The 18,056-nt window shown below is 44.0% G+C and overlaps 10 protein-coding genes across 10 annotated transcripts; 5 read left to right on the top strand and 5 right to left on the bottom strand.

Moving 5' to 3' along the window:
• Positions 1 to 142: 142 nt before the first annotated feature.
• EAE97_009140 (uncharacterized protein) lies at positions 143 to 655 on the top strand (the record flags this gene model as incomplete). The annotated part of the gene is made up of 1 exon (XM_038879655.1): positions 143 to 655. One exon carries the CDS (start codon positions 143 to 145, stop codon positions 653 to 655), a length of 513 nt encoding a protein of 170 aa, XP_038729668.1.
• A 556-nt stretch (positions 656 to 1,211) lies between these two features.
• On the bottom strand, positions 1,212 to 2,905 carry EAE97_009141 (uncharacterized protein; the record flags this gene model as incomplete). Its single annotated transcript, XM_038879656.1, has 2 exons — positions 2,513 to 2,905; positions 1,212 to 2,450 (listed from the first exon to the last, which is right to left on the bottom strand). Exons 1-2 carry the CDS (start codon positions 2,657 to 2,659, stop codon positions 1,212 to 1,214), a joined length of 1,386 nt encoding a protein of 461 aa, XP_038729669.1. The 5' UTR covers positions 2,660 to 2,905.
• A 740-nt stretch (positions 2,906 to 3,645) lies between these two features.
• On the top strand, positions 3,646 to 5,590 carry EAE97_009142 (uncharacterized protein; the record flags this gene model as incomplete). The annotated part of the gene is made up of 6 exons (XM_038879657.1): positions 3,646 to 3,725; positions 3,789 to 3,807; positions 3,882 to 4,352; positions 4,517 to 5,165; positions 5,219 to 5,335; positions 5,394 to 5,590. The coding sequence occupies 6 exons, from the start codon at positions 3,646 to 3,648 to the stop codon at positions 5,588 to 5,590; spliced, it is 1,533 nt and encodes a 510-aa protein (XP_038729670.1).
• A 1,068-nt stretch (positions 5,591 to 6,658) lies between these two features.
• Positions 6,659 to 7,114, top strand: EAE97_009143 (uncharacterized protein; the record flags this gene model as incomplete). Its single annotated transcript, XM_038879658.1, has 1 exon — positions 6,659 to 7,114. One exon carries the CDS (start codon positions 6,659 to 6,661, stop codon positions 7,112 to 7,114), a length of 456 nt encoding a protein of 151 aa, XP_038729671.1.
• Positions 7,115 to 7,525: 411 nt separating this feature from the next.
• Positions 7,526 to 8,120, top strand: EAE97_009144 (uncharacterized protein; the record flags this gene model as incomplete). Its single annotated transcript, XM_038879659.1, has 3 exons — positions 7,526 to 7,539; positions 7,651 to 7,700; positions 7,771 to 8,120. The coding sequence occupies 3 exons, from the start codon at positions 7,526 to 7,528 to the stop codon at positions 8,118 to 8,120; spliced, it is 414 nt and encodes a 137-aa protein (XP_038729672.1).
• Positions 8,121 to 8,440: 320 nt separating this feature from the next.
• EAE97_009145 (uncharacterized protein) lies at positions 8,441 to 9,226 on the bottom strand (the record flags this gene model as incomplete). The annotated part of the gene is made up of 1 exon (XM_038879660.1): positions 8,441 to 9,226. The coding sequence occupies one exon, from the start codon at positions 9,224 to 9,226 to the stop codon at positions 8,441 to 8,443; it is 786 nt and encodes a 261-aa protein (XP_038729673.1).
• Positions 9,227 to 9,627: 401 nt separating this feature from the next.
• On the top strand, positions 9,628 to 10,164 carry EAE97_009146 (uncharacterized protein; the record flags this gene model as incomplete). Its single annotated transcript, XM_038879661.1, has 3 exons — positions 9,628 to 9,849; positions 9,916 to 10,015; positions 10,067 to 10,164. The coding sequence occupies 3 exons, from the start codon at positions 9,628 to 9,630 to the stop codon at positions 10,162 to 10,164; spliced, it is 420 nt and encodes a 139-aa protein (XP_038729674.1).
• A 1,272-nt stretch (positions 10,165 to 11,436) lies between these two features.
• On the bottom strand, positions 11,437 to 12,760 carry EAE97_009147 (uncharacterized protein; the record flags this gene model as incomplete). The annotated part of the gene is made up of 3 exons (XM_038879662.1): positions 11,437 to 12,061; positions 12,112 to 12,377; positions 12,446 to 12,760. 3 exons carry the CDS (start codon positions 12,758 to 12,760, stop codon positions 11,437 to 11,439), a joined length of 1,206 nt encoding a protein of 401 aa, XP_038729675.1.
• A 549-nt stretch (positions 12,761 to 13,309) lies between these two features.
• Positions 13,310 to 16,172, bottom strand: EAE97_009148 (uncharacterized protein; the record flags this gene model as incomplete). The annotated part of the gene is made up of 5 exons (XM_038879663.1): positions 13,310 to 13,399; positions 13,449 to 14,618; positions 14,671 to 15,186; positions 15,472 to 15,621; positions 15,681 to 16,172. 5 exons carry the CDS (start codon positions 16,170 to 16,172, stop codon positions 13,310 to 13,312), a joined length of 2,418 nt encoding a protein of 805 aa, XP_038729676.1.
• Positions 16,173 to 16,619: 447 nt separating this feature from the next.
• EAE97_009149 (uncharacterized protein) lies at positions 16,620 to 17,593 on the bottom strand (the record flags this gene model as incomplete). Its single annotated transcript, XM_038879664.1, has 3 exons — positions 16,620 to 17,270; positions 17,322 to 17,369; positions 17,468 to 17,593. The coding sequence occupies 3 exons, from the start codon at positions 17,591 to 17,593 to the stop codon at positions 16,620 to 16,622; spliced, it is 825 nt and encodes a 274-aa protein (XP_038729677.1).
• Between the last annotated feature and the right edge of the window lie 463 nt (positions 17,594 to 18,056).

Below are 18,056 nucleotides of genomic sequence, written 5' to 3' on the forward strand. Positions count from 1 at the left end.
TCATCATCTCCACCCACTTCTCTGCCTGCCCACTTCTTAAGACCATTGTTTCCTCTAGACCCCCTTCACACATTCCCTTCCATCACATCCAAATCCCCAATCTCCCAAACTTCCGACCGCAAAGAGAAAAACACATCCTAAAATGTCCACTCCCACTCCCACTCCCCCGCACCCCCGCATCGGCGTCGGGATCTTCCTCTTGCACCCCACTCACCCCTCTTTCACTCCCGCCTCGCCCATCTTCCTCATGGGTCAACGACTCGGCTCGCACGGTGCAGGCCTGTGGGCTCATCCGGGAGGGCATCTTGAATTTGGGGAGGAACTTGAAGAATGCGCTATACGCGAAGTGGAAGAAGAGACAGGATTGCGTTTGAGGAAGGAAGATGTAAAGTTTTTAACCGCGACGAACAGTTTTTTTTGGCGGGGAGGGGAAGGAGGGACAGAAGGAAAGGAAACATTACGTGACGATTTGGATGGTGGGGAGATGGGATGGGAAAGGAGAGGGTCCGAGGAATGTGGAGCCGGAGAAGTGCGCGGGCTGGGAATGGGTGCGCTGGGAGGATATGAAACGATATGCAGAGGGAAATGGGGAGAGGACATTATTTTCGCCTGTGAGCGATCTTTTGAGGACGAGGGGGGAGGTGTTACCTCCTAGTTTTGAGTGAGGGGTCGAGGTTGAAGTTTGAGATGATATGTCTCTACCGCAAGCCTCTGGATTATGAAAACGATCCTACGGATATCGAGGAAAATTTAGTCTGGAAGGAAAGCAAAATCAGACATAACGTAACGCAACATAGAAATACTGATTTCTAGAATCTAAATAATATCAACTGATACGCTGCAAACACACACCCAACGAGAATTGGGTGGATAAAAAGACTGTTTCGAACATTTCTGTCAGTCCAAGATGTCAATCCTGATGAGTAAGTATCCGAGCCTGTGATGACATTCAATCAGAATAAGTTATGTAGAAACAAATCTCTTATATACAGTAAAAAACTAACCAAGGATCCCAATGATATTTCGAGCAACATCTAGGGATTCTTTGTTGAGTGAAGAATATTCCGTCAATTAAGTAGATTGAGTTTGCTTCTGAATTCAGAAACCACGAAGAAAATGGCAAATAGCAAACAAAGGTGATGTGACGTTTCAAAACACCCAGATTAATTTTCGAGACTTTCCGACATCCTGATGCATTGTTGTAGACTATCTTAGATTCTTCTAGCAATATCGGCAACGTCCTTGGCATTCTCGATATCCCAGCAAGCATCGCTCGCTTCCTCCACGGATTCGCCTAAAATACCGGTGCACTGGTCTACGAACTTCTGCTGTAGCATTTGATCATCCATTGGTACCTCCACACTTCCAATTGCATGCTTGACATGTTTTTGAAGCACTTTCCCATTCTCGTATATGATCGTTATTATTGCTTCGTCAGCAGCCAAACTGCTGTCGGCTACAGCATTGACTCTATCGCGGATAGAAATAACTTCTTGGCTTTGAACTACGTGGTCCTTGTATTGACTCGGAGTTCCTTTTCCGAATAAAAGACCTATGGCAGCTCCGTGATAAACGCTGAACTTGCCTTCCAGTCCATCTCGGGGCTTCTTTTTTCCAGTAAGTTCTAATACAAGAGGATGAACTTTCGCTTCAATAGATTTGATATCCTTAGCACTCAACTTAGCACCTTCCACGTCGAGCTTGAGCTGAGAGCAAGCATCAATAATAGGATGAATCACAATCCCACATGGGAATGGTTTGAAGCTATTTCTTAGAATCTCCCACCTTCCAGGGTGTTCTGTAGTGGGCAGACCAAACGCATCATTAGTTCCCAACCACTTCGCCAGATTCTCCCCGATATCTGGCTTTGTAACACCAACAACGTTAGCCCAGCCTCTCTTAGCTTCTAGAGCTTGTTCACTACTAGTGTAACCACCTTGGGCCAACACCGCAGCCATGAGACCATTTTGAGCTGCACGGCCGGGATGAAAAGCCTTGGTGTGCGACCCAAACATTTCTCTCAAGCCAACGACTTGTGTTGCGGCGATTCCCAATGCATGCGTTGTCTGATCAATAGGAAGATTTAGTAATTTTGCAACAGCTGCTGCAGCCCCGATGGAGCCTGTCGTGGATGTAATGTGCCACCCTGCATCGTAATGTTCAGGCCAGACTGCCAGACCAACTTTACATTCCGCTTCAATGCCCACGATCAATGCGAGTAGAAATTCTTTTCCCGAGAAGCTACCTTTCCATTCTGCAACTGCAAGAAGTGCACTAGCAACAGGACCTGTGGGATGGATAATCGTATCGAGATGCGTATCATCGTAATCGTGCACGTGAGATGCTATTCCGTTCAACAAAGCTGCATGCTGTGCATCGACACGACGAGATCCTTTGTGGCCAAGCAACGACGCCGAGGGAGTACCAAAGAATGGAGACAGAGAAGTATACTTTCATTGAGATTCAGTACACTGAATACGTGGAATCATGGAAGCTAGAGATGGAAACTTACCGCTATAGTAGTTGCTGGATGATCACTTCCACCGATGGCGCATCCTGCCCAGTTATAGAAACTTCGCACAGCAGCTCGGATGACATCAGGTGGTAAATCGGAATATTTTAGACCATGTGCCCAAGATGCCAAATATGCTGTAGCCATTTGATCCGATCTTCTCAAAACGAATGGCGGAGATGCTTCGGAGATAAAAGGATGAGGTACTCAGTATCACTCGAAGAGCAGATCTAATATCCTAGACTAGTATGTGTATACTGAAATGGCCAAGAAACTAATGATTGGAAAATTAGAGATGTATGGTTAGATATTTTGTCAAAGCTCGGTTGGAAAGATGCATGAAGGCTGTTTCTTAAAGTAGTTGTTAGAAATAGACGGAAGAACAGTTCCGTATGGTTCAAAGGTGGATAGGCAAACCCTTGAAGCTTGTGGCCAAAGTGACGTCTTCTCAACTAGGATTAGTCGCCCCGCGTTGACACGCGGAGAAGTTATCGAAATGGTGGGTGCCCCCACTCCACAACATAATCGAGGAGGAAAGTGTGAAATGCTTTCTTTCCAAGCTTTGTACTTGCTTTACAATGGTTTACATGTTGTATACATATTATTCAACACCCGCTACTTCAACAGTATCAATACCATTGGCCGCATGAGCTCCAAATGTATTATTTGTGATAGACAGAACCTGATGTGTTTCAGACCCAATGTAAAATCCCTCAAGATATAAAGTGCGGGGTTAAACTTGCATATGGAAAGAAGTCCCCTTGACTTTTCAGAAATAAAATATGATACGAGGTAGAACATCAAGAGAATTAACAGGTATTCCCACACCAATGTAGTGTTTGAGATCTGCCTTTGTGTGTGAATCCTTTCACTAGATATATGTTTGATGATCAGGACGTTACGTAGCTTCCTAGTAAGCAGGTTATCGGCTGTAAGTAAGCGACAACAAAAGGTTATCACTATAAGATGACCATTTAGGAAGGGTCGACACTTGAAGGACAAAATATCATCGTCAAAGCTAGGTGACGATTGGAATCTTGCCGACCTACATAAACATCCCTCTTACCTACGCTATCATTACCCTACCATCCCATTGAGTCTATAACTTGTATCACTTGTCATTTCCTGGAAATATGACAAAATTCTTTGGTCTCCGAGGTCAGGCACTTCATCGAGTAATGATTTGGGCCGTCATCATGCCTGCTTACATCCTGTGAGTACAGAGCAAATTTAGAATGAAAGCTAAATTACATTACCTAACATTGCTAAAATGTAGATTTGGGTACAACAATGCTGTGAGTGCTGCTATTCTCCATTAAAACATCAAGCTTCGGACAAAAACATGGCATACCAATGCTGAACCGTTTAGGTCGCCGGTGGACTACTTAGTCTACCCGCCTGGATCGAAACTTTTCCAGAGCTCAACACTCTTACTGTCATAGGCACTCAGAAAACCAACAATTCTTGGTTACAGGTAAATAAAGACAAATACTTCTCATACCTTGACTTTCCCATTGACTTTTTCAAGGGAACTGTCGTTGCTCTCTATACTCTTGGATGCTTTTTTGGCGCCTTGTCCTGTATCAAAATAGGTGATACTCTAGGTCGCAAACGAACAATCATGCTTGGAGCAGCAATCAACATAATCGGCGCTATCCTTCAATCTTCATCTTATTCCCTAGGCCAATTAATCGTTGGACGTCTTGTTTCCGGCTTAGGTTTTGGTGCTTTGACAGCAACCGCTCCGAATTGGCAATCAGAATGTTCTAAAGCACATCATCGCGGCTCGGTGGTGCTTCTTGAAGGTTTGTTCATAAGTGCAGGTTTAGCAACGGCTGCTGTTGGTCACCCTTTCATCTTTTTCGCGACATTTATTTTAATCCTCAATCATCACTGGCTAGAGAAGCAACAAAAGCTGACTTCAATCAGTGGGTAAACTTTGGAATATCTCATTTATCCGGAGGAGTCACTTAGAGATTTCCGCTAGCACTCTCCATGGTATAGTCCATTTTCGTACTGATTGCCACGCCACATATGCCAGAGTCTCCTCGTTGGCTTGTCAAGAAAGGGCGAACGGACGAAGCACGGGAAGTTGTGTCAGCATTGGACGATAAGCCTATAGACTCAGCTCAAGTACAGGCTGATATAGCAGAGATTGAAGAAGGACTTGCGATCACTGGAAATGACTCATTCCGTGATATTTTTTGCATGGGCGATGAACGTCTTTTCCACAGAGCTTGTCTTGCTGTATGCGGACAAATGTTCCAGCAAATGAGTGGTATAAACGCTCTCGCTTTCTATCAAGCTACCATTTTTGAGAATGGTCTCGGATTATCAGCACAAACTTCTCGTGTTCTGAGTGCTTCCGTCTTCACTTGGCAGACTTTTTGTTCCCCGATAGGAGTTTTAACAGTTGATCGATTCGGAAGGAGAAAGCTGATGATGTTTGCCGCGTTTGGAATGGGTTCCTACATGACGATTATTGCTGGAACATTTTCCCAAATTACTAACACCTCATGTGTCATCGTCGCGGCAGTATTCATTTTTATGTTTTCGTTATTTTTCCCTACCGGATTTCTAGGACTGACTTTCCTCTATGCTTCGGAGGTTGCACCGCTGAGTGTTCGAGTTCCTATCACTGCCATGTCAACAGGTATTCATCTGATAGTAACCATCCTTTGCATTTGTATTGACTGAATGTTGTAGGAAGTGCATGGATCTTCAATTTCATTGTCGCAGAAATAACACCGGTGGGATTCGCTACTATAGGATGGAGATACTACATTATATATGCTTGTATTAACCTCTTCTTGATACTCCTAGGTGAGTAACCGCCCGATTGATGGAGGATAGAGGCATACATTGCTGACTCTGCTGATAGGTGTATACCTCTTCTTTCCCGAAACCAATGGCCGTCATCTCGAAGAGGTTGATCAAATATTTCTCAGGAGCAAAAGCATTATCGACACGGTACGAGTGTCCAAATACATGCCCAGGGGATCTGTTAGCTCTACCTCCACTGGTGGGACCGAAAAGAATGAAGTGATCCAGGTTGAAAATGTGGAAGAAGCTGTTTGAGGTCGTTATGCTTGGCGCCAAGTATCACAACAGCTCTTGAGAAACGTCCAGCTGGTTTGTCAAATAGGTGTAACACTGCCGGTAGCAGATACTTGAGAATTTGTATGATAAGAACCTGAATATTATCCTTGAACATCTGGTACACAAGTCCACTTAGACTTTGATTGAGATTGGTCGAATAAAGCATGAGATGAATGAACGAATGGATGTAGATTTCCTGCTTTGATGTACTGTCCAAGATCCCTCGTATTTGTCTGCTGCAGGATTTCAAGAGAGAGCTTGAAAGGTGCACAATACTGGCATCAGATGGATTGTATGATGTTTGAAAAAGATCCCTACGGACGATTTCGAGGTTTGCAGGTAGATGTAACTCTTTACAACTGAAACTACCACGCGTAGCTACGAAGTATTTGAGCTTTTGGCCTCTAACTTTTTCCCTTATGTTTGCTGTGCAACTTGCGAATTCTGTGCATTGCATGCAAAAGTGATACACCACGATATATATTATTAGACAATGTTTCTGATATACTAGTAGAAACTTGTAATGATGGATCAATATATATTCCGATTATTATTCATCATAGAAGCTTTAGTTCTTCTAACCTCAATCGCAAGGCATTCAATTATTCACTTTGTCTTGTCTTAGGTGTGACCCAAAAAAAGCCGAGAACAGGCAGAATAGAGGGGCGTCGCGTTGTCAAGCTTCTGAATGATACATACAACTTGCATTATTTTATTTCTTCACAACTTCAACTTCTCAGAAACGATAAATCTGTCCCTTTGAAAGTTTTCTCCAGGCTACAAGAATCTTAGGATACGTGGTCGTGAAATATCCAGCAAAATCATCCAAGGTGTGCGTCATTTCGTCTGAAGCAGGAAGGTGAGGGGTATTATAAATAGGTGAATGCCATCCCACTAATCACTCTGATATCTAGTATCTCGACATCTCCGCAACACATATCCTTCTCTGAAAGATCTCTCTATCCGTTTTATTGTTTACTACGAGCTACGAAAGCTACTCCTCTGCCAAGAGAGTAAAATCAGTATAAGAAATAGAAATAGCCAGTCATGGCATCGGAATTCCTCGTTTCCCTTTGGGAATCCATCTTCACACCTGGTCCAACTCCCGTCCTCCTTGTTGCAACCAATGCCACGTTCGCAGCCCTACAGCTTGTGTTCTTATCCCTCTTGATCGCTACATATAGTATCCATTTCGTGATTCTATCGTTTCTTTGTGGCGGATTGTGGTGGGCTATAAACTGGTTCGCCGCAGAGTTGAGGATGGTGAAAGAGCAAGAGGAAGCACGGAAGAAGACAGAAGCGGGAGCGGGAGGAGACGCTAGTGATACGGATGTAGAGACTGTTGTTGATGACGATGGTCCGCCAGGAAGCAAGGAGGTCGAGGTTTTGGAAGCCAAGGGGGAGTTGAAGAGTAGAGCACATTCTACGGGAGGAGGAAATAAGAGTGAGCCCAGTACCGAGGATGAGTGGGAGAAAGTCAGTGAGAACGAAAAGGATAAATAAACATCGCAGAGGGTAGTTGTTGGAAATGATGGCACAATGTCCGATGGAAATGATGGGAGCTTGAGGAAATACCCGGTTACTTAGATGATCATTGAATGTCGGTGTACCTGAAGTACAATGTTTGAAACTTATACAAAAAATTATGGATACCCCCAAAGTATACTACAATGGATATTATTTTCCACTATTTGAATTACTTAGATAGAAATTTGTCTTTCGTTCAACCCCCTCCAAATCCGAGCTAGATGCACCAGCTTTGCACATGGAAAATATAGCCTTAGATATCAGGCCCCAAAACCATTTCGAACCTCGCGATAAAAGCTTCAAATGCTTTATTTATGTAGAGGCCCATCAATCGTCCTCACGATCCACTATCAACCTTCGATATACATCAACAATAAAACCGTCATTATGAAGCTCGTCAGGTAAGCATATCCCTCTTACTACAAGGCGTTTTAATTGGCACGCGCTGAGCTCAAATTCTTTCTCAAGGCTCCCATCTAAATCTCCTGACTGACTTTCTCCTTCTATGGTAGGTTCCTCATGAAATGCGCGAACGAAACGGTCACTATTGAGCTTAAAAATGGTATGAATTTTATCCGCAATTCCCAAGCTCCGGGCGCTGCCAGATAGCTGTCTATTAACAAGCATACTAGGCACAATCATCCACGGTACCATAACTTCAGTATCTCCTCAAATGAACACAGCTCTCCGCACCGTCAAGATGACGCCAAAGAATGGCACATCTCTCACCCTTGATACCATTAATCTACGAGGTTCCACGATTCGTTATTACATTCTGCCTGATTCGTTACCGCTCGACACATTGTTGATAGACGATGCACCAAAGCCAAAGAACAAGGCGAGAAAGGAAGTTGCAGGCACTACCGATACTAGAGGCGGTAGAGGTGGTAGAGGCGGACCTAGAGGTGGACGAGGTGGAGGACGAGGAGGCGGTGGTGGATTCAGAGGAGGGCGAGGACGAGGCGGTGGAAGAGGATTCTAAGGATTGCATACAAAGGGCAGATGGGATATTCGATGATCATTATGACGTTAATGGCGGCAAGTCGAGAATTTGGAACGGGGAGATTATATTAAGAATGTTTGCTCTACTTGACTATACAGACGGGAGATGATCAAGGGAGAAAGAGAGTGTCGTGCATGCACAGCTTGTGGGAATATTGGCGTTTCGAGTGGCATATGAAAAGCAGCTAAATCGATCACTTACGAACGAACAATGGGATGCCTTATCCATGGGCTTTGAAATACACATGCGCTTTTTTGACCGCATCAGAACAATATGGACGAGTGCTGGTTACGTTGATTTCAGGTAGTGTTAGGTGGCATGCGCCAAATCCTAACAATTTGCAATTTTTCCCATCCCCCAACCTTTCCACTATTACTAACGGTTTCCGCTTTCCACTCTTCTCCAAAACCACGTATTCGTTGTTTGACATCCTCGGGTTTGTTCTGCGCGCAGAGCAAGATGTACGCACAACCTCTCTCCTGGTTCAGAACGTCCGGCAAAGCATCGATTAGCCGATCCGTAATCTCCATACCATCCACTCCACCCGCATACGACAAAGCTAGTAATTTTGAGTCCCCTTCATATGACAATGACCCGTCCTCGTTACCTGCCCCAGAAAGCTCTGGTATAGGCACATCCGGACTTGGCACATATGGCGGATTAAAAATCAATACATCTGTCATTCCAGGCTTTAAAGAAGTTCCTAAATTTCCCACCATATTCCCTAGATACGACCCGTGTGATATGTTTTGTGAAGCCTGGTCCTTCTCCGCTACTCTCACTGTTTCCTGTGTAGCCTCGCATGCATAGCGATTGACATCGACGCCCGCTGTAAGAATATCCGCTCTGCCAAATATAATTTCTGTATGTGCATGTACGAAGGAGAGAACAACTCCAGATCCAGTACCAATCTCTACTACCAATGGAGAGGGCGATAACGAGCTCAGTCCTCTTTGAGGAAATCGTTGGCGCAGAAATTCTTTTTCACTCACGGAGGATAGGGTGTCGAGGAGCAGGAAGGAATCTTCGGCAGGTTCGTAGATTCTATCAAACGACACATGTGAGGTATCGGGAGTCGGAAGCATTTCTACCTTGTTCGCGCAACAGACTGCGTGTAAGTGAATGCGAGAAGGCTGTAACTGGGATGGAAGCAAGAGGAGCCGCGAAAAGCTCAAAACGCCCTTTGTCGGAAAAGCTATATTTTTCTTTGAAAATCACTGGGACAGTTTCCTTTTTCGAGATCGCAGAAGCTTCCTCTTTGCAAATCTGTATTTAAATTTAAACTTTCCCTATACAGTTCCGGATTTTGAAAGTTCCCTCAGATGCGCAACAGATCTTTTGATTGTGTGAGAAGCGGATGAGTGACAAGGCTGATAAATTAATTTTTGGCGGGGAAATAGATTGCCGAAAGTCATCATGGATCGATGACTTCACGAGCTCTCATGCCTCATTCCCCAGATTTTACAATTAACACCCACATTTCAAAATGAAGCTTTCACCACGCTTGTTAATGGCATCGCCTTCGGCGGCAGGTACTGGAAAGGGATTGAGACCTGCACCTTTAGCTTTACTGCCACCGATTCCTCTATATCGGAGGTTATTTAGAGCGCATAGGAAACATTTACCGAGAGAAATGAGGTTATTGGGGGATGAGTATATCAAGAGCGAGTTTAGACAACATAGGGAGGTGGAGAACCCGGTGCATATTGTGAGTTTCGTGCTTTGGAAAATGAATGGAGAGGATTGGGATTCACGAGAGCTAATTGAGGGATAGATTGGCTTTTTAACGGAGTGGCAGATGTATGCACAGAAACTTGAGGGAGAAAGTTGGATTGGGGAGCGTATGGATAAAGAGAAGATTGACAAGATGAGTGGTATGCATTTTGCCATAATTTGATGATACCAAATGCTAACAGAGAGTTCAGATCAACAATTAGGGCAATTGTATGAGCTCATGCAAGCAATACGAAAGAAACAAGTGGAGGAAAGTAGCGAAGAGAACCCCGGGCCTGAACAGTTATAAAGCTATAAACGGTTGGACTTGTATGATATGTACATATTTACATGGGATGTGCGGAGTTTGGAATGGGGTATTGCATCGGAGGACTAGCGTTACTTCTCAATGGATGATGAGATATACCTACCCATACGGTCACAATGACTCTCGTCTGAGGAAATTCGATGTAATACGAGTATCAGCCTTATCATTCACTTTTCGTTCTTTCCTACCACATGTGAATCATTGCGAGAAAAAAGAGGTTTAGAGCTTTTTATATGTATTCCGTCGATTCACTCACACCTGCATGGTTTCTCCTTCAACTCGCATTTCTCAAGAGCGCCGTCGGATTCACATCACCAAGTAGAAGAAAGTATCCAGCGATTTGTTACTCCGCTACAGATTTCAAGCCACATTCAAACCATCCACTAATTAACATCTACCGAAATGTGCAAATATACCTTTCACCAATCCTTCACCTGCCACGAGCACCAGGACCCCAACGGTCATTCTCATACTCGTTCTCATCATCACCAATCCCACTCCTCTTCCCCCAAATCCAAAGACAAAAACGCTCCTCACCAGCCCTGCCAATGGATACAAATCGCCCAACCCTGCAATTGGGGCATGGGCCTCCTCACCTGTCCAATATTCGCCTCTAGTTCCTTAAGAATCGAAGGACCGATGATTGTAAGAGTGGTGAAAAATATGTGTCCGACGCATGATTTCAGGGGGGTGTATGACAGAAACTTGGTTAAGATGGTTGAGGAGAGGAAGACGGGTGGATCGGTGAGTTTGCTTGGGTTGTGGGTAGGGAAAGCGAGGGAAAGGGTTAGAAGACTGAGGTAGTTGAGATGATGAAAGAAGCTGATACTGTGCATGAGAATAGTGGTTTGGTCCGCCTGATCTGACGCCAGAGCCGAGGAAGAAGAAAGTGGAGAAGAAGCAAAGGATTCAGAGGAAGGATAATATTAAGCTCTGTGTTATTATGTGAGGAAGTAAGACGATGCGAGTACGGATGGAGGGAGAAAATGCAATTGAGAGTATGTCGAAATAACTTCGGTCCAGGAAAGTCACTAATCGCCTTTCTAGACAGATATTTGCCCCATGCATGCGTTTCCCAACGTGCGATGGCTCAAAACGAGTGGAGTGTTAGAGCTTCGTTATTTTGAATGAACGCACATACTGGAAGGGCAATGTTTGAAGCAAATTGAAGACTTTAGCTTGATATGTTCAGTAATTCATTTTGGTCATCGATGACTCTACGCTGTCTATAATGATATTGCCATTTCACAAGATCTATTCTGCATCCAGTGGTGCAACAGGAGCCTGATCATTGACCTGAATGCCACCTCTCTTCTTCTCGTTCGAATCATGGAACGGTAGTTTCCATCCTCCCTCACTCTCCGGTGTCGCCAGCCATAGTCTCATAAGATGCCTTCTTGGTGCTGGTGGTGCATGATCTTTATATGCAGTACGAGCATGAAGTACGTGTTCGTTACTCAAGAATTGGATATCACCAATCTCGAGAATCATGTGCAATCTCAATCGGTGACAAGTCTCTTCCAGAACCTTAGCAGCCTCAACCTGTTCGGGTGACAAAGGTGGAATGACTCCTGCGTCCGAAAATCGAGTGAGAGACTTCACGTAGTATGGATCCCATTTTGAGTATACACGACCATTGGGGCCGGTCTCGAGATAAAAGACAGAGGTCTTGATGTATGGTTCTTCACCAACACTGACTTCTCCCTTTCTATCAAAGTACCAGATAGGTTTGGTAAGTGTTTCTGCTACATCAGGGCGTTCTTTTTGCAAAGTGTTCCAAACGTGGTGCGAAGAAACGATATCGGATTCTCCGCCTTCGAGCGCTCTTGCGATGCACAGAAGGCCGACAATATCAGAGTCATCGGCGTGGAAGAATTGTCTAATTTTGTTAGCTTTTCAACACAGAATAATAACAAGATAGAGACTTACCTGGCGTTGGTTCTATAAATTCTAACTTTATCAATTTGTGTTGAATCCTCGCCAAGATCCTTAACGTGTCCAAGAACATGACCTCGACCATTTTGACTAACAAAATATCCAAGGTAGGTTCCTAATCCCATATATGCAACGGCAGATTTATGATTCCCCCATTTCTCGACTGGAAATCCTTTGAAAAGGATAAAGCCCTTTCCGTTCAAAGTTTCCGCTCGAATTGATGCTAGTAGAGTAGAAACTTTTGAGAGGCGGAAGGTATCCTGGTTGGAATTAGTCAAGGAATCCTTTAATTCGTACTTGGACGACATTCGAGTGTTGCACCACATACTTGAGAAATACCCGTCAGAGGGATTTTATCCGCGATGAACTTATCCGCTACAGCACTCAGTTCTGCGATTTCCTCCTCATTGAAAACATGAACCCATCTTTCTGGGTTATTGATATAATCTTCTGCTTTCCACACTGTTTCTCCGGTGATTTCTTTTGGAAAATCAGAGTAAGGTCTCAATTGATCGTAAAGTGGTGGATGTTGACCCGAAGTTTTGATACCATCTGGGAAGACTTTGCGATCAATGGTTTTTTGGGATGGAGAGGAAATTTGATGGGGTGCTATAGGCTGGGTATCAAGAAGTGAAGGAGCCATTTTCACAGTTTCTTCGATGTTAAATGGTAAATGAAATAAGTGAAGATATTCGAAAGTATCAAAAATGTGATTTGATATAGAAGGATAGAAAGAGAGGGATTTCGAAAGAGGGGGGTGATAGCTACTTATTACTATTATTATTTATCTTATCTCATACTTGATAATTGCGTATGTCACTCCATCTTTTCTCATAATGACGGAAGTTTAGGTTCGGTTTCATTTGTAGATCTACTTTCTTTGGTCAATTGCGTGATATCTATATAGATATGGCGAAATCGCTGGTTCGTTCCAGATTGCTGGGGTTATTGGCCGAGGGCGTCCGGCCAGGGTGATGTGGGGCAGATTTCCCCTCTTTGTGGCCGAATAGGGATGAGCATGGGAAAAGAAGCTATCAATAATTCGTCCAACTCAACTCAATGAACAAGAACATTGCTCAAATAGTTCTAAATGATGGATGTAATGTACAGTTTACAGAACAGAACGAAGAAGGAAAATAACAAACGTATTTAACATTGATAAACATCAAAATGTTTCTATATCGTACCAAAATTATAAGCCAATACCTGTGTTCGAAAAAGAGAAATTGTGAACGTCGAGCTCTGATTGTTGATCTGGTGGAAATAGTGCATCGAATGCATCCTGCAGTAGAATTAGCAACAACGTATATTAGATAGCTGGAAGAACATACCCAGTCTATGTCAGCCATAATATCGTCGTTGACACTTGATGATTGAGATACTATCTGCTGCCCCATTGTGCTAGCTGGACTGCTTACTTCACTAGTCCGCCCAGTTGGATAAGTCCCGACGTGTTCATCGTTTGAAACACTCGAGATTATTGCATCTGAGTCAGAAAGGGGCATTTTACCGAGTAAATATGGTACGGGATTCGGTACGGGACCCGTTGCACGACCTTCTTCCGAAGTTGGCTTAGGAGGCCGCTGGCCAACAAGTTTGTTCATAGTCACCGGTGCTCGCATGCCTCTCATACTTTGATATACAGCCGTCTTCTGTTGCAATTCAGAAAGAATCTTTCTTGCTTTGGTGAGTCGCGGCAGGTGAGGGTCACACTCAAAGACATAATCGAGGCACGACCAGATATGGTTTGCCTCCTTTCTCTGGGGATGAACATATACTTCCATCAGAAGAAGAAAGGCTGTATGATATTGTTGAAATGCCCCTCCATACCATTCCCAGTTGTGGAGCGCTGGTGTAGTCTCTAGAGCTATTGCACTTTCCATAGAATGGAGGCCATTAGTGATCATAATGTTCCGTAGACGGTCGGGCATTCGGTAATGTGTAGAACTATGATAGCTATGAAGTAGCATGACATGCATTCGAGAAAGCAGAACAGATTTGACAAGCTTTGCGCACTTTTGGATGGGCACTCTATCATCCATAAGCTTGTCATACTTGGTCATGTTTTGCCGAAATGTCTCTATCTTACTAAGAACGGCTGTGAGACTAATCTTCCGCATTTGAATTCGAGGTCGGTCAACCCAGATTATTCTATACATTTCGTTGATTTCGAATCTGATGATTGAGAAAGTGGCATCTGTCCAACGATCTGCAGTCTCAGGTGGTTTTCCAGTAGCATGGAGATCAATATCGTCAACATTCAGTGGTAACTTTGTATCAAAATCATCTCGACGAATAGTAGGCCGTGGGCCTTGAGCTTCACAAGTTCTGATATCAAGAAAGCATAGCTGATGCCAAATAAGCCGACGTACGTGGGTCTCTAATGGTGATAGCCCATAGAACTCTCCATCACGATGGAGACCCATACATTCGGCCATACGAATGGCCGCTCCAACAAGTACAGAATGGGCTCTGGAGACCTCCGCTCTACAAAGAGGTATCTATGTGGCCTGATTAGTATGGTAAGCATGACTATAAGAGGCTTAGACAAACCAAATATAAAACAAAAGCTTGGAGTGTTTCAATTTTGGTTGTTCGTAGAAAATTGGCACGACCAAGAGCTGTTTCCGTACCCAGTCTAAAGTTATCAATCAAACTTGGTTTTGCGACACCAAAGTCACGAATAACTTCTGAGGGAACCATGCTAACAACACCAGCAAACATGACTGCAAATACCATAGCTTGGACAGGATTAGGAGGCTCGATGCCTAATGAGACTTCGTCCCAGAATGTGTCGTATTCTTTCTCGAATGATGGCCGATGCAAAATTTGTGCGATGGGATAGACAGCTATAAAGAATTGTTTGACAAGCCTATCGGCAGCAAGTCGAGATGGAAGAAAGTCTATGAGGGATGCTGGTTGTCCTGTCTGTCCAAAGAAGAAACCTGACGAAGGAGCAATATAAGCTAGCCCAGGCTTCAGCCATTCCTGAGCAGGAGGTAAGGTGTGGATGCCGATCGAATCATCCTCCTTTCCCCAAACATATGGGTCTTTTATTGCATGCTCAAGCTACGAGGAATTTAGCGATGTCTTCCCAATTACAGCTTGGTGTGTTATTAAGGTATAAAAATCCTAGGAGTATCACAATAGGTAGGGGAACAGAATATTAACTGATGAACCCAGCGACTTTTGAGGTTCGCGGTAACGCCGGTGTAATCCAGTGCTCCTGTGATTAACCAAAAAGCCCATTGTCAAACAGGTTATGATCAACAGACTATTGCAAGCCAATCTGTCACTCAGATAAAGAAAGGGTGTTCTGGGGATGGCAAGAGTATAATCATCAAGGGATCTTACCTCTTGGCTGATCTTAGGACGGAAAAATCCTCCAATTCGTTCTGTAATCCTCATCTTACCCATTTGAATTCCAAGATCAAGAAGGTCATCGTCGTCTCCGTCAACCTCATAGACCGCATCTACTGATGCGAGTGGCGACGGCTCTAGATCCTATTGTGGTTCAGTCAATGACTGTGAAAACGGGGCGCGTATCACAGAATAGAGTGTACCTTTTCATCCTCATTTGGAGGTAGATTATCATCTGCATCATCAGGCAATGCCATGCGCTGGTTAGAAGATAAATGATTTGAATGCTTTGCTACATCGCGTTCTAGTAATCGTTCCAGGGAGCCAACTTTCTCCTTGATCTCGGTAAGCTTAAGTTGACTTGCCTGGTCAAGCGCTGGTGCAAGAAACACACAATCTCGAGTAAATTTCAAACAGTTACTGCATGGTTGTGATTTGTTACACTTGAGCTTTCGTCGTCGGCATTCAAGACATGATGTAATCATACGATTCCTTCTTCGAATCCGTGGGGCGGGTCCCGTCGATGTATTTGCATTGCTTGAAGCCGTCGGTGGGACGGGCGATACAGAACCTAGATTATTAGAGGGGGGGAGAAGAGATGGAGTAGTATCAGCCGTGTCAGGACTTTGCTTTTGTTGATCGGATGGCTTAGAGTAGTTTGGAATGTTCGTATTTGAGTCATTGAAATAATGCATGATTTTGAAGTCGTGACTCGGGAGTTTCCCGGGCCTAGAAATCTCACTACGTCCGTAAATCACATCAACCTCGAGATCTTTATCTCAAGAAGAGTTTAACGAAGTGGAAACGGCCGTTTCATTACTCTGGTAGGGATACAGAGCGACCGTTCAGTGGACATTTTGGGGTATGTAAGCGCTAGCGGGGTAGCGGCTCGCTCTTTATTCCATCTATCTATTTACTAGGAATGGTATCAGTCCATTGTCTGTCACCTTAAGGCTTAAACTACAATTGGAATCATCAATATAAAAAAATCGGTTTAATATGATGCAGCCTTAGCTCCCATCGTATATTTCATTATAACGTGAACGCATTCTCCTCAAGCTACATGATATTTGTGATGCGCCTTTCCTTGAATTTAGTCTTTTGATACAAGTAGAGACCCCGTCCTAGACAACCTTCTATCCTCAAGCATCAATATCCATTTTCTCCCCTAGCGCAGCCTCACCTTCAATCTCATGTACTGTGACATATTTACTAATCTCCTCCCTTGTAATGATCTTTTCGTTGAGAACAGCCGTTGTTCCTCTAGGGAAAACATAACTTTTTTGCTTTTTGCTTCTCTCATTTGGCTTGACGAAGCCTCTCTTCAATGTTGTCTTATCTTTTGTGATAATTGCCACATCCACGTTCGATCCGGAACCCAAATCGTTAAAGATACCAGCTTGAATAGCATTTGATGCCAACTGGACAGCCTCATCCTCTGTCATCTTAGATTTCCATTGTGTCTCAAACACAGACATCGCAGCAAGTGAACCACTTCCCATGGTAACATATGGCAACTTGTCTGTACTTCCGTGCGCATGTACTGTGAACAATCCAACACCTGTAGGATCAACACCTGCCACTACAAGATATGCTCCAATGTGACCTTGGTGTCTGAACAAGTGTTGTTTAAGCATAGTCATGCAAGTGACGACGCGAGGTTTGCGCCCTGTTGATAACGAGTGGAGCTCGAGTTGTGAAGAGATGAGGGCGGTTGTGAATTCGGTATCGGCAGCTGTACCTGCACCTGCACACCAGATTTGAGGAGCAATGTAATGGAGTTTCTCGCAATTCTAATGGCAATAAGTATTGCATCAACAGTTGTAATATTATACTGATCGTACCTTGTCTGCTACTATGGGTCCGCTGGTAGCTCTGGTATCTGCTGCGATCTGGATAAGGTCTGATCAGCATCGTAGTTTGTGTGTAATTTTGAAATGACGAGGCATTTAAATTATTTATAGATGGCAGAATAATGAATGTAACTCACAACTACGCCTCCTTCAAAGATACATCCTACGATCGTAGTTCCGGTGCTGGTAGCTTTTGGTAATGGAACACCTCTGGCGTGCAACGCAGCATTGCGAGTATGGTTGGAGAAGTCGAAACCAGGCATTGTATCAACAAAGCTCAACGAGCGGAATTATATGTGAGACTAAGGTATTGGAATGGGTTTAGACGGAGTAGAATTCTGGGAGAAATTCGAAATATTCGTAAATGTGTTGAAATGATTGTTTTGCTGAGCTTCAAACGGAACTTTGATAATCCCAGGTTGCTGTCGCTGACGAGGACCTTTGGGCGCCTGGAGCTTGAGCTTGTGCTTTCGCGATTTAACACGTGATCTACAAAAACGCGAGCGGAGAGCGAATCGAGCTTTATTATTATTTTGAAGTGGAAAGCTAGAACCATTTGCCTTCTTTAATCGTCTCTTTTACCACCGCAGATTTACAAAGCTTGGGTATTCGATACAGCTCCTCGAATTAACTTTTCCGATTTCACTTGCTGTCGATCTCAGTTCACGTCTATTTCTTTCTTCCTTTCGCAAAATTATTCGGTATACTTACTTCATGCGCCGAGCT

Source organism: Botrytis byssoidea (genome assembly GCF_014898295.1).
Source record: "Botrytis byssoidea strain MUCL 94 chromosome Unknown BBYS_020, whole genome shotgun sequence".
NCBI classification, from domain to species: Eukaryota; Fungi; Ascomycota; class Leotiomycetes; order Helotiales; family Sclerotiniaceae; genus Botrytis; species Botrytis byssoidea.